The sequence below is a fragment of the Cibotium barometz genome, chromosome 8 (assembly GCF_041138505.1).
Source record: "Cibotium barometz isolate CiBa-2024 chromosome 8, ASM4113850v1, whole genome shotgun sequence".
Lineage (NCBI taxonomy): Eukaryota > Viridiplantae > Streptophyta > Polypodiopsida > Cyatheales > Cibotiaceae > Cibotium > Cibotium barometz.
In genome coordinates, this window is record NC_141053.1 from 56380272 (window position 1) to 56394492 (window position 14221).

At 47.4% G+C, this 14221-nt stretch overlaps 1 protein-coding gene across 1 annotated transcript in view; it reads right to left on the bottom strand.

The window, feature by feature from the left end:
- Nucleotides 1-3617: 3617 nt before the first annotated feature.
- The window catches only part of LOC147636447 (arabinosyltransferase XEG113-like), a 113701-nt gene continuing 103097 nt past the window's right edge, over nt 3618-14221 (bottom strand). The window contains exon 10 of the mRNA XM_086801885.1: nt 3618-8034. Coding sequence (XP_086658011.1) covers nt 7906-8034 — 129 coding nt within the window. The 3' untranslated portion in view covers nt 3618-7905. The remainder of the gene's footprint in view (nt 8035-14221) is intronic.

Genomic DNA, 14221 nt, shown 5'->3' on the forward strand with positions numbered 1-14221 from the left:
GGAAGAATTGAGAGAGTTATGTTGCAGCCTTGGGGCCTGAGCAAGGGTGGGTGGGAAAAGGGGGGCACACACCCTTTCCCCACCCACCCTAGCGGAGAGAGAGGCGGGCCAACATATTTGAGCAAGGGTGGGTGGGGAAAGGGGGACGCACACCCTAGCGGAGAGAGAGACGGGCCAGTAGTACTGTGCGACGAGCAGAGAGGACGGCTACGAGAGAGAAAGCGGCGAACAGGGTAGCCGACGGGAGAGAGGGCAGCAGGTTCGAAGAGAGAGAAAGTTGGGAGGGAGCCGACAGGTTCGAAGAGAGAGAGGGAGGCGACAGGTCAGCAAGCGAGCAGTGAGGGGGCAGCGAGCAGGGCGAACAGCAGGCGAGCAGTGAGGGGGCGGCAAGCAGGGCGAACAGCAGGCGGGAGGCGACAGGTCAGCAGCAGGCGAGCAGTGAGAGGGCGGCGAGCAGGGCGAACAGCAGGCGAGCAGTGAGTGTGTGTGTGAGAGAGAGAGAGAGAGAGAGAGAGAGAGAGAGAGAGAGAGAGAGAAACCCCACAACCCAATGTAACCTGCTCCAACAGAGTAAAACCACCTCTGAGCCACCGATGATGTAGGCCATGTAGTAGATGTATGTGTGAGTACTTTAGTCAAGATCACAGGCACTTATAGTAGCCTTGGACACATAGAGAGAGAGAGAGAGAGAGAGAGAGAGAGAGAGAGAGAGAGAGAGAGTGTCAAGGACTATGAGTTTAGGGACTTGGTCGCGGACTATCACGTAAGAAGGAAACTTGGTATAGAGTCCAGTTGTGCTAGGATTGTTCACTTGAGGGGAGGTGTGCTAGGCACTCGTCGCAGACTATCAAGTAAGAGGGAAACTTGGTATAGGGTCCAGGTGTGCTAGGATTATTCACTTGAGGGAAGGTGTTGAAATATATAAGTGAATGGGGTGTGTGCGAGAACAAGCCCTTGGCTAGAGGCTGTAAAAGAGAATCTGTAAATGTGAGAGAACCTGTGAAAAGGTAAGAAGAATCTACTGGGAGAGAATAAAGGGTAGCATGACGAGATTTAGGAGGTGTGGAGATATTCTGGGAGAGGTGGAGAGAATCAAGCGAAAGAGGTGGAGTGAATCAAGGAAAAATCAGTGGGATTGGATGCTTGGATGTAAACTCTATAAATTGAGACATTGGCCTAATGAGAATTTGCTGGTTTTTGATTATCCATGCCTACATTAAGCTATCAATTAATTGCTCACTAATTACGTCTTAATTATCGTCTAATCTCTTTTTTAATGATGTTGATTCTAGCATTTGATCCACCAGAGCTCATCACATTGCTGTAATTTTAACACACTGGGCACCGAAAGCCAGGAGAGGAGTCTCGACGAAGAATCGGCTACCAACCCCGAGGGTGGGGGGGGGGTGGGGGGGGTGGGGGAGCCCGCTCCGTGACTTGAGAGGGTCCATCACCAACGACTGGGTACTGCGATAAATGCTCAAAATAGTTCTCTGACAGAACTGAGTCCTCCTGAACATTGCTAGCCTGGTGCGCGCGATGACGACGCTCAATTCTAGTGGTCGGCTAGCACGAGCCAAGCGCCACTTTCCGATAGCTGGGTCATCCATGGTGGTTGGAACCTGATGCTCTGCTGCCTTGGAACCTGTCTCTTTCTGCCCCCTGGTGAGGATCCGAACGGGGATTCAAGGGGCGGAGGGGGGGGGGGGGGGGGGTTCTCCTAGGCTGACGTCGAGGGCAAGGTCTGGCTAGATGTCCCATTTTCTTGCAAGTGAACCATTGACTCGGAAGGCTTGAATACTCCACATGCTGCATGATGGGGTCGCCCCAAAGGCAAGGAATAGATATAACATGAGGCACTGAATCTGGCAAGGAAACACAGATGCGGAGGGATGGAATACCAGCTGCCCGTGCAAGGGTTGAGGTAATAGTGAGGGAGGGGGGGGATTCCATCATTCTCCCAATGGCACCACCAATCACCGGGAGAAGAGGAAGGTATTCCTTCCTCAGGCCTGGAAAGCAAACTATCACTAGGAAGCCCAATACGCCAGCCAGAGGGTCAGACGCAGGGTCAAAACTATGCGGCCATCGTGCAAAGAAGTCATGCGCCGTACGCAATGCAAGGGGGGCTCAGATGCATGACTCGGCCTGACGCCGCTAGCAAGTCGAACTGCACCTAGTAGTAGCCTCGCCCCAGAGGGTGAATGTATGTGATCTTCATAGACTCACCAATGAGGCTTGCCTGTAAGAGATCTTTAAGTTGTCTGCGCACCGGGCGGCTACCAACAATTTTGCAAACCAAGGTGGACGCCTCTAATGTTGCAATTGTCGTGTGGTGAGGATCTGAAGGACCGCTTCGGAAAAGGATAAGCAAGCAACAGCAGCCTCAGTCGGAGATTACAGAGTGGCTACCATGGAATCATCCTGAGGGTGAAGACCAAAAAAAACCGAAGCTTGCCGAGATGAGAACGCTTGGAAGAACCTAAAAAACCTCCTGGAAGCAAACACGGCAGAGGGAGGGTAGGGAAAAAAACACGGGGGGGGGGGGGGGGGGGGGGGGGGGGGGGGGGGGGGGGCTCAGCAGCAAAGGAGGAGGAAGGCAGGCTAGGGAGGAGGGCGCAAGGAGCGGAACAGAACAGAGGCAAAAAAGGGGGGGCAAAACAGTGCGAAGAAGGGGGAGCAGAGGAGAGGAGGGCAGCGCAAGTGCAGATCAAAGGAGAGGGAGGGGAAGCGGGTGTAGAAAAACGGGCGAGAGAGGGGGAGGGGGGGGGCACAGGTTCGAGCAGGACCGCGGGGGGGGGGGGGGGGGGGGGGGGGGGGGGGGGGGGCTTCAGAGCTTCGCGCCTTGTTTCTCTTGTTCTGACAGGTTTGCTCTACAGCAAAAAACTTTCCCACAGTTAAAACCAGAAGTCCGAGTGGAAGCCCTTGCGAGCTCTTTTTTAAAATCTAAATCATGTGTCCCAACACAACCCTTTTCAATTGGCTTTTGGCTTGGAGGCAGTCTCTCCTTTTGAATTCAACAATGGATCACTCATGGTAAGTTCCTCTCGCCTCATTCAACCCATGGCCATGCACACCGCCAGCATCCTCCGTCTCTTTGTTTTAGAGGAGACAAGGGCAAGAGCCTCTCAAGCACTGCAGGCGGAGCAAAATAGAAGAAAAGGATGGCATGACTGTCACTTGCACCGGCCACACTTTGGCACAAGTGATCAAGTACTAGTGTACCAGGTGTGGTACCTCAAAAGGGCAAAAAAGTTAGTACTAGCATGGGAAGGACCATTCATTGTTCTAAAAATCTTGTATCACGGAGTTGTTCAACTCACCACCATGGATGGTCAACCTCGCCCATTGGTCAATGGATCCCGGATCAAACGGTACTAGTCAGACCACTGACTTAAACCTACTCTTCACCTCCCCACTTGCCCACCCTATCCAATCTTCGAGCAAGTCCGTTCATTTCTTCATCCTCATCTTTGGTGTTCACTTACGAAAAAAAAAAGAAAAAAAAGAAAAAAAAAAGAAGTCCTCTTGCAACTGCTAGACCACCCATTTATCATCCGCCATGCTGGTCAAGCTTTTGTTTTCTGTAACACACGTTCATGATTTCCTTTCATTGGTTTTGTTTTATTTTATTTCATTCTTGAAAGATGACCATCGTCTAGCACCATTGGCTTTTTTTTTTTCAACTGGCCTTTGGCCCAGGATCCTCCCATAGTTACCAAATTTCACCGTCCATAGACAGCCGCCCGTACGCGCTTATTTATCCACCTGTAGGCGATGCCGCCGAGGAAGCACCAAGGGGGGTTTTGAACCTAGGACCTCTTGGTCCTAGGCAAACACCTTCACCACTTGAGCTATCACCTCATTGGCTGCACCATTGGCTTTTTATGCATACATTGCTTTGCATTCCTACATGAGTTGACGCCCACTATTATTTCTTTGCTTGGTTGTGCTTAATCCCGCTCATCAACTAGGGGTAGGATAATGCTAAAGCCATCTAACGGTTTTAGCCAGGGTGGCCCACACCTGCAGCATGGAGGACTTCTTGGCCCAATGCTGACCACCATCCAATATACCATTACCCTTGAGCTGGCACAAAATCGACTGCCAAGATGTGCCTACCGTTTCCCACACACTCTTTTTCACACATCACCTTTTTTCCTTGTTTTTTTTGGCACACTGCCTCACCAGCTGCCACCTTGGCACATCCAGCGCACCCCTTGTGCACAGCCCAGCTCTTCATCACACTTCGTTTTTTTTGGCATCCATCACTTGAATGCCACTTTCGGTGCACCACAACATCCTCATCACCTAACCTTTTTTTTTTTTGGTGCACCATCACATCATCACACACCTCCGTTTTTTTTTTGGCGCCCCTCACATTACTAAACTTTGGTGCACCGTCTTACCGCTTCAACCAGTGATTGCTGCTTTTTGCACACCTGTCTCATCTAGTGTCCTGTAATGCTTTTTGCACACCGCCTATCTAGCGCCCTTCATGCTTTTTGCACACCGCCTCATCTAGCGCCCCTTGCTGTTTTGCACACCCGTCTCATCTACATCCCTTGCTCTTTTTGCACACCGCCTCACGTAGCACCAATTGCTGTTTTTGCACACTTGCCTCAACTGCAACCCCTTGCTACTTTTTGCACGCCCTCCTCCCTTGCTTTTTTTTGGGCACACCGTCACACCCTACTCCACCTCTTTTTGGCACACCAACCAACCCTCACCTAGCTGAATTTTGGCGCACCATCCAACCCTCAGCCACCTGCGATTTTTTTGCCTGGTCTTTTTGACACACTGTCTCACCCTCATCTCCCCTCACCTTTAACCCACCGCCTCACCTTCAAGCTTCTTGGCACATCAACCCCTCCTGCTTTTTGCGCACCCTCTTCCCATCACCCTTTCAGCCCTTACCTTTGGTGACTAACCTATTCCTCTCCTTACTCTTGGCACACCGCTTCACCCATATCTTTCCCATTTTGCTATAGCCTATCAACATCCCCATGGCCTTCTCTCCATCACCCTCAACATCCGCCACCACTACCCCACATAGCTCCTGCACTTCCCCACCCTTGTCAATCCCAAGGGACCTTCCCGTCTCCATCCTCACCCCCACTCCTCCACTGACGTCCACCACCCATACATCCAACCCAACGACTCGTCATGCACAAGTGGGTGCACCTATTGGAGGTCCGAACTTTGGTCCATCTCCTTTTGCCGGCCAATTTGGTCCACCAACTCCTGCCGTCCACCACAGGTTGGCACACGATTTTTTGCAAGCCTGGGCTACATCTTTGGTACCCTGCCGGTCCGCGTCTGTTTGACGGCCCAACACCCTTCTATGGGCCACCTGCAGGTCCAAGTTTTTCTCCCAACCAAAAGCTTCATATTTCGGGGACCAAGCCCATTTCCTGCTAGTGCGGAATAGCAACTGTCATCCTTCGCTTCCAGGTACAAGGTCTCACTTTGGAACAGCTCTCGGGCCCACCTGCCGGTCCAACCTTTACCACTACCACACAACCTCTTCGTTTGCCCTCTACACCAATTTCTAATGTGGACAACTTGCAGCTCCGGCCCGAAATCTGCACTTCAGTTTCCTCACCTCCCTCGTCTCCACTTCGGACAGGGCCAACCCAACGCCATCCACTCCAGCCTCACCCAGAGCCAAAACATGTCTACCTCTTCCGCTCCACGCGGCTGAGGGCACCCCCTCACCAGGGTCTATGACACCAATGACCCAACCTATGTGCCATCTAATGAGAAACCTGAACCACCAACCCACTTGCCACAGGCTGCCCCGCCTCCTTCAAATCTTCTCATCACTCCTTTCCAAATCGCCCCATACAGCAACTCTCACCAGTACACTTTTTACATTAACTTCCATGAGCCCAACTCATTCCCAAGCCCACCTCTCCATTCCCACTTCACTCCTTCCAAGCTCAACACACTCGGCATGACAGGCTTGGCTACCATCCAACTTCTGCCTTCAGATCCCGCCATGTGCGCCTCCCTCATCCACAACTTCCCTCACTTTGGTCTTGCCAATAACCTCACTTGTTGTCTCTCTGCCATAGCTCTTTCAAATATGGTTGGCCCCCTTAACTCTTCCATTCATAGGCACCGGTCCAACATCCTCATCACCGGCATCCCCGCCATTGAATTGAGCACCTCTACTCTTTCTCTAATCACAAGAGATAGAGCTTCTCCTCACCACTTATCTCTCTTTGCCCTTTCTCATTACTTCTTTCTGTTCCGTGACTTACCCACCAACCCTCGCACAGTTACTTCTTCCTTTGCCACAGAGAACTTCTACTGCTTATGCATGAGCAGACTATACCCCTTTGGCCACTTCATCTACGAGACAATTCGCAATAAATACCATTGATTTCGTGCCCAGCACTAGCTCCCATCCATCTCCAACTTTGCTTGGCCTAGTGTCCGGTTCCTTACTTATACCCTACACCGGGGATTGAGCAGTCATCCTGTGCCACTTCCGTCCCCACCTGCTCAGCGACAACGCATACGTGTACATGCTCGCACAGACCCTTGACAACATCGCCGATATGCAGCTTCGTCCACAGGTATCTCGGTAACCTTTGCCCCCTTCACTTCATCCACAGCTTCATCCACAATCTATGCTTCTTGGGTGACCACACCAATGGTTTCCCTCAGTCAGGAGAGAAATGCGGCTCATCAAATTGCCAATCTCACTACACTGCTTTCTGCCGGTCTCACTATCTCACCACTCTCCCCACCTGCTGGTCCTGCACCCATCACTTCAACACAGGACTCTCTTCCTCTTCTATTCCCTCTTGACTTGGAGCACACCCTGCTGTTGAGCCCACAAATCACTGATGCTTCCCCTACGCCCATGGGGGTGAATACCTCTCTTGGCCTTGCTGCACACCAACTATCTTCATCTCCATCCTCGCCATCCGCATCTTCTTCTGATTCTAGAGCTTCTTCCTCCACATCTCGGGATCCCCGAGAATCTCCTTTCACACTGCACAGATCCCACGCCTGATCCCATAACCTTATGGGATGAGCTTCCCTTCACCAGGCTTCCGCACACCTTGCATCTTCTGCGTGCCGCCCGTGCCCGACGTCTTGTGCGCAACTTTGATAGTGTGTCCCTTGAGGCAAGCATCTACTCTGAGTACCTGACAGATTATTTCATCCTACTATCAGACGAATGGTCCAAGTTACATGGAGAGCTGTGCTGCGCCAACAACACCATCCAGCAACTCCGCTTTCAGGAAGTAACTCGTCTTCAGGAGGAGCTGACACAGGCTACTACTGCTATTACGCAACTTCGTTCAAAAGTTGCTACTCTCAGATTTTCTCTTACAGCATCACAACATCATGCCGCTGTGCTGGAGGTGGAGCTTCAGTCTGCTAGGTCACACCTTGCTATGGTTGATATGGATCTAATGTATTAGGATGTGGGAGTATCCTATGGACAAATGCCTAGACTCCTATTAATCCTAGAGGATTAGGTGAATTCGCACAGCTATTCAAAATAGATATAAAGCTTAAGTATAGCAGGGGACCACTATGTGGCTTGGCTTAGCCTATATAAGTGAGTGTTATGCTTTCATGGGATACTTTAATACTAGAAAAGACTCTTGTTCATGAGCTCAACAGCGCTTGAGGCAGATCCGGTGCCACCATTCTGTGGGATCTTTTGTAGTATGAGATGCCGGCGATTTTTTGCCTCTGGTTAGAAGTTCGTGTGAATTCCTTTAATCCGATTGCTCAGGCATGAGCTCCTTAAGATCTATGGTTGGGTGCTGAGTTACGGTGTCATCCGTTCGGGGTTCTTTGAGCAGAGTGTGATCCTCCAGCTATGGAGTCATGTGATCTGCAACCGAGTCCTGCTCAGGACGTGTAAAAAAGAAACATTCAAAAGGAAAACATTGTCCTTTGACAAACCTGTTTTGGCAGCCTTGGATTGTTAAGGAAGGAATACTCTCTAAAGTTTATGGCGGGTCCAAATATTTGGTCATCAAGATTTTCTAGCATTGTGTTAACCTGCAGAAACAAAAAGTAATGAGGTAAGTAGCGAACTTTAATGAAGAAGCGTAATTTCAGCCACAAGAAAAAACAACACAAAACAGCACATTAGCTAGCCCAAAATTCTGCCAACAAACTAGGCCCCTATACAATCTCTACGGCTGATGAAGCTGATTTAATTGTTGAGTATGCATTTACATGTCCCTGCTCCAAATCAAAAGACTACTATTTTCCAGTGAGTAAATGATATTATACTAAAATCACCATGTGTGATATTATACCAACACATCACACTCATACACGAGGAAAAATGCACAAATTGTGAAATAGAAGAGTAGAATAATAATCTCAGTTACTTCTGAACACACATAGCCATCCTTTCAGTGTGCGCTCCTGAGATGCAAGCTTGGATGGTGGCCGATTGGAGGCCGGATTCTCCTGCTAGAAAGATGAGAGATATCATTGACTTGGCCAATAGAATGGGGTATACATGGTTCCTTTGGGAATATTTTCTCAACAAACTAGTGGCAATTCATTAGTTCAGAATGATCACAGCAGACCAAAGATCAAGGACCGAGGATCTCTGCCATCCAAGAAAAAGAGTTTCTAATTATGAACCTGCATCTACTGATAATTTTCATCGTGGCTAGGGAAGATCAAAGCAAAGCATGTAATCCATGATTAGAAATGAGCACAATGAGAAACTTAAAAAAAGAAATAATCCATAATTAACAACGAGCACAATGAGCACAATGAGAAACCTGATATGTTTCACCAAGTGAATTAGACATAGCATGTTAGACACAGTGTGCACATTCCCGTAGGAGTGCCCTCATATCTACATTTCCTTCCATTACATTTTGAGGTTTATTTTTCATCCTAACTCTCTTTGATCTTTTACAACCATTTTGATCACATGTCCGGCCAGTATACCCAAAAATTTTGCCTCTTCCAAGTGCCAGTGCTCAGAATCTTGACTGAACCTTGCCGTTCTGATATTTGATAAGACCTAAATGTTTCTTCCCATCAATGAGAAATTAGAAATTGTGACTGGACCTTAGAGTTCACATTTGTAATGAAAGTACACTGTGTGATGCCGATGTAGAATGCAATGACGCCCGAATTGATGAATCTCTTGTTATCAAGCTTGCTTTCTTGAGGCGGTGATTCTATGAGACAATCACTTGGGTCTTGAAAGTCACTTTTACAATGCAAAGTTTATAACATGCTGCTAAGACATGACTGCCTGACCCGAACACAAACATTTTACGTCCTACAGCCAAGTCTGAGAAAAGGCCATGAGGTAACATATGACTTCCATTTGAAGTATTAGCACACATTTGTAATATATCACAAAGAGCTATGTGAACCGCCCTTTATGTGTGTGTGTGTCTCCTCCTTACATGTGACGAGGCTACTTATTTTTAAGCTCTTCATACACCTACTTTATGGGCTATATCACTTACGGCTTTAATCCCAAAAGTTTCCCACACAAAAAATGATGGTGAGAAGATGAAGCTGGGGGAGGTTGAAGCGGCAGATATGGGCTGCCAGCTAAATAGCAGTAAAAATTGAAGCTTGCCTTGCTATTCAAGGAAACCAGAAGTCGTGCTGCGAGATGTAGTCTGCGAAGGGGGGCAATCGTGCAAAGGTTATGGCCACCATGAATGGCTCCTCGCGGTATTCTGCACTGGCTTGCAGCACTGAAGGAGTTTGTGGGGGTTGCAAGTGAGAAGGGTGCTACCCGAGATATTGATCCCCTAGTAGATAGCTTGCCTCCAAATGAGTTCGAAGAAAAATGGAGAACTGAATTTTATAAAGATAAAAGAAAGTGGAGGCATGCTACTAGGCGGCTGGTGGTGATTGCAAACCCTGCACAAGGAGAAGGTTTCTTTTAGTAAGAAAGTCTACACTCTTCCCTCTTTGCCTATTTGGTAGGCAATGACATTTTATGGTTGTAATGTTGCGGTTTAATTTTGGTGTTGTGTTACAAACAACTAGTGCAAGTTAATTGGGATGAGAAACCAGATTGTTTGACAAAGGATAGGCTGTACAACTTAGCATGTACCTCATTGCCAAATGACCAGAAAGCACAGACTTTACGTATTTTGATTGATGGCGATTCACAGAGACTGAAAGACTCACAAATCCCTAAAAGTAAGTGTGCTGCTGCATATCTTTGTGAGAGCTGCTATTGCAGGGAGAGTAAAGCTGGTCATTGAAGGTACAAGGGTCAGATCTTGAAGCAGCCGATTGTTAGTTTCCCTCTTGCTGAGGGCTTTGGCTCAACTTCTGGATTAGGGACTACTGCTGTGTTGTGGTAAGAACTTCCTTGTTAAGCATATCTTGGCTGAGTTTGGAGTTGATAGAATGCATAGCGGAAGATGGAAAGTGGAAACACGAGAGAGAAATGAAATGATATATTAACGTCTCCAAGAGGCCATAATGGCCTATGAGACCAAAACTGAGAGTACATCTAAAGTTGGTGTCTCATCAAAGAGAACAACCAAATGAAATTGAAAAGTACAATAAACTGACCATCTTACAGTTATAAGAATTGTAAGTAAGACTCCTAGATGATACTGAGTAGAAAATATTGGAAAATGTATATCAAGTAGATCCATGTATGTTAATCAGTTGAAGTGCTGCCCTCTCCTCAGATAAAGTATCTCCGCCATGGGGCTGTCTAGAATGGAGAAGTCGTAGAAGCGAGGTAGGCGCCTCTGATGCCGAGCAATAATGGGCGATGGTGAGGATGCCGTGGTTGGGATCCTGGTGGGCGTCGCCGACGAGCACGACATAAGACGACTTCTCTACCGGTGGTGACTCCCTGGGAGTGTGGCTAGTGCTCTGATGGCCCGATGGAGGAGGTATTAGGAGGTGTGTGGGCTGGGCTGCTGGTGCTGGTGCTAAAGAAATCTGTCACGATCCTCTGTCTAGGTACATCATGGCTCGGTCTCCTGTCTGCCAAGAGGGTCTCTCTGTCTCCTGAGCTCAAGTAGGATGGAGAGGAAACACAGGTATAGACTTGCTCTCAATATCACCAACCAAGAATACAAGTCCTGAGCAAGAGGGGAGAGGGGAGAAGGCCTCGTATGTGAGGGACTGCAACAAACAATGTTAAGCAATGAAAAGGAGTGAGGGAAGGACCGGCTATATATATGCCCACGTAGGGGCAGCCTGTTGGATAGGTGTCATCTTCAGATGGTGTCACGCTAGTGGCACACTCTTTAGCCTCTAGGCATTTTTGGGATTTATAGCATTCATTTCCATTTTTTCCTATTTACACACATTTTTGGGTGGAGGAACTTTCCTATATATATGAGGCATTGTAGTTCATTTCTAATGAAGTTGGCTAGTGGTTCATCGATGAGTTCTTGAGTACATTGTCTCTTCTCTCATCTCTTCTTTCTCACATGGTATCAGAGCAAGGTGGTGGCGCACATAGAGCCTCCTTATCCTTCTTCCTCTCTACCTCTAGTCCTCTTCAACAACCCCGCTTTCAATTGCGTTTTTTCATTCTTTGATTTTCTGCTAAACGAATGCGTTTTTGAGGATTGTGCCCACGTGACCTACTGGAATCATCGTGGTCTACAACTTTGCAGCAGAAAGTTTTCGCAAATTCCTCACCGTTTTTGAGTTATTCTTCGTAGACTGTCTGCATGCAGAATTTCTGCTTGCGTTTTTTGCAGAAGCTCTTACTCATCATCCTTGCACTCATTCAATGATGCAAGAGGCTTCAAACCAGCCCCTTACCATCCTCTACAAGTGTGTTTTTGTCACCAGCCTGGACATTTCCGAGTCTAAAAGGGGTCTGGTGGACTCCAGGATGTTTAAATATTTGGAAAGTACAAGCTTTGGGAATGGGGGATTATCCTAGAATACAAAGGACCACACTCCTAAAATTTAGGAGAGTTGCTATTTTTGACCACACTCCGATGGAAATTCTGTTCGCGTCATTACATCTTGAATTGAGCAGATACCAAGAGTTAGCAAAGTGCCTATGACAGAATGTCTACCAGTTGGGATATTTTTAGAGGTAAAGATTATGGAAGGACCCATCTCTTAGATTGGGACATGTGGCAAGAAAGTGGACCAAAGTGAGACAAGTGGCCTAACACTCGTTAGAAAGTGGATCAAAGTGAGACAAGTGGCCTCACACTTGTCACTTCAGCTATTGTCTAGCCATTTTAGCTCATGGGAGGCCCAAATCTATAAATTGGAGCCCTCTCTCTTCATTAATGGAGGCTCTCTTGCTGCACACTAGCCTCTACCACCGTTACAGGCTGCCCTAATGATGGCTACTCTCTTTCTCTCTCTCTTGAAGGCTGCCCATGAAGAATACCAGCTATTGGGGACTGTTTTGGAGGCTTCCATCGCGAAAGAAATACTGAAGGCAAGGGTATTTAATCATTTATTATGATTTCTAGCCATTGTACCTGTTGCACCAGTCACTACCTGCTGTACCAACCCTTGTACTGGCTGTACCAACTTCTGTACTTGCTGTATCACCCATTGTACCACCTGTACCAGCTTCTGTACTTGCTGTACCAACCACCGTACCGGCTGTACCAGCCATTGTACCTATTGCTGTACCGGCTGAATGGAGAGTTGTACTTGCTGTACCCTTTCTATTGCATGAAGACCCGTGGTTTTTGGGGAAGAATCAGTACCCACACGGAGGTATATGGATTATATTGTTGGCTCGGCATTTCTACAGCCTATGTTCCGGCTTGGTTGCCTCGTGTTGGGCTGTGTTATGGCATTTGTATATGGATAATCCGGCATCTCCCGTGGGGAGAGTCAGGCCCTCAAAGCTTGTACATGATATTATTCTCCTTGGGTAATAAAATACTCCAAGGGGGGGGGTCGGCCCATTCCGGCCTCTATGCGGTGTCACACATGCAAGCTCCATTTTCAGCATTTGTGGATGTTTTGTCCAGCTTTATGTTTTATGCAAAGTGATGATGGATATGTGTTAAGGCTGTGGCCATGTTTAAGTGTTTTAACATGCATTGATGGTATCAAACAACAAGTGTGTAAAAGGCCCTAGTCCCGCGGGCACCCGCCGCGAGTTTCATTGGTAACATGGAACTCGGCGGGTGCCCGGGGGACTAGGGCCTTTGACACACTTGTTGATACCATCAATGCATGTTAAAGGCCCTAGTCCCCCGAGCACCCGCCGAGTTTCATTGGTATCAGAGCATAGGCTTCCTTCTATCAATAAGGAAGAGAAAAGATCTCAAGTGGGGACCACACTTACCATCATTGCTGTTAAGCATGGCCAGCCACTTCATAGCTTATGAAGCAAGAGCATGAGCAGTAGACAGCTTGTTGATCTAAGGATTTATGAATTCACAGAATTTTATCGTGGAAGTGTGAAATTGGCTTTATGTGCACACGTTTAGCACTCTTTCCATATGGATATTGTGGATTATATTATCAAGCTTACAAGCAAGCTATATGGAGATATATCTCAGGATATCTTAAGGATATGGTGACGAGATATTTCTTTTGGCTTCATGACCAACCTAGCAAAGAAAAGCTAAGTATACTTTGAGTTTGCAAAGTTGGTGCTTTGGCTATTTACTATGAAGTGTTTTTGATGTTCACTAACCCTTGTATAGCTATGCAAGGAGAAAGGTGTTGTTGTTTGCCTTGAGATGGTTTCAGGAAAACATTGTTTATGGCTCCCTTTAATGGGATGAATTCTTTTCATGGCTCCCTTTATTGGGATGGATTATATCCATGGAGATTTCTTTCTTGGACGAGATTTATATAGATATTGGGCTTCACAAGCAATTTCTATGGACGAATCTGTCTGAGTTTATAGAGAAGAAATCTTTGGATATCTCATGGATATGATGCATTTATGGATAAAGTCCACCTCTACTCCAAGGTGTGTGGTTAGCACGGTGTATGTGGTAAGAGTTATGGTATACAAGGATTATGGTATACAGGTTTATGGATTCCTGGACTTCTTTTCTAGGGATTTGGATCCATCCTCAGGTTTATGGATTATGTTTATGGCTCCCTTTTACTGGGATGGATTATTCTTTTTGGCTCCCTTTATTTGGGATGCATTGGACTTATGAAACTCATGATTCACATACCCTGTGTAGTGTTCTCTTGTCCTACGTGCTCTCTTGAAGATTGTTTCTACCATGTGAGGGTGGAACAATAGAGAGCAGATGGAAGGGAACAT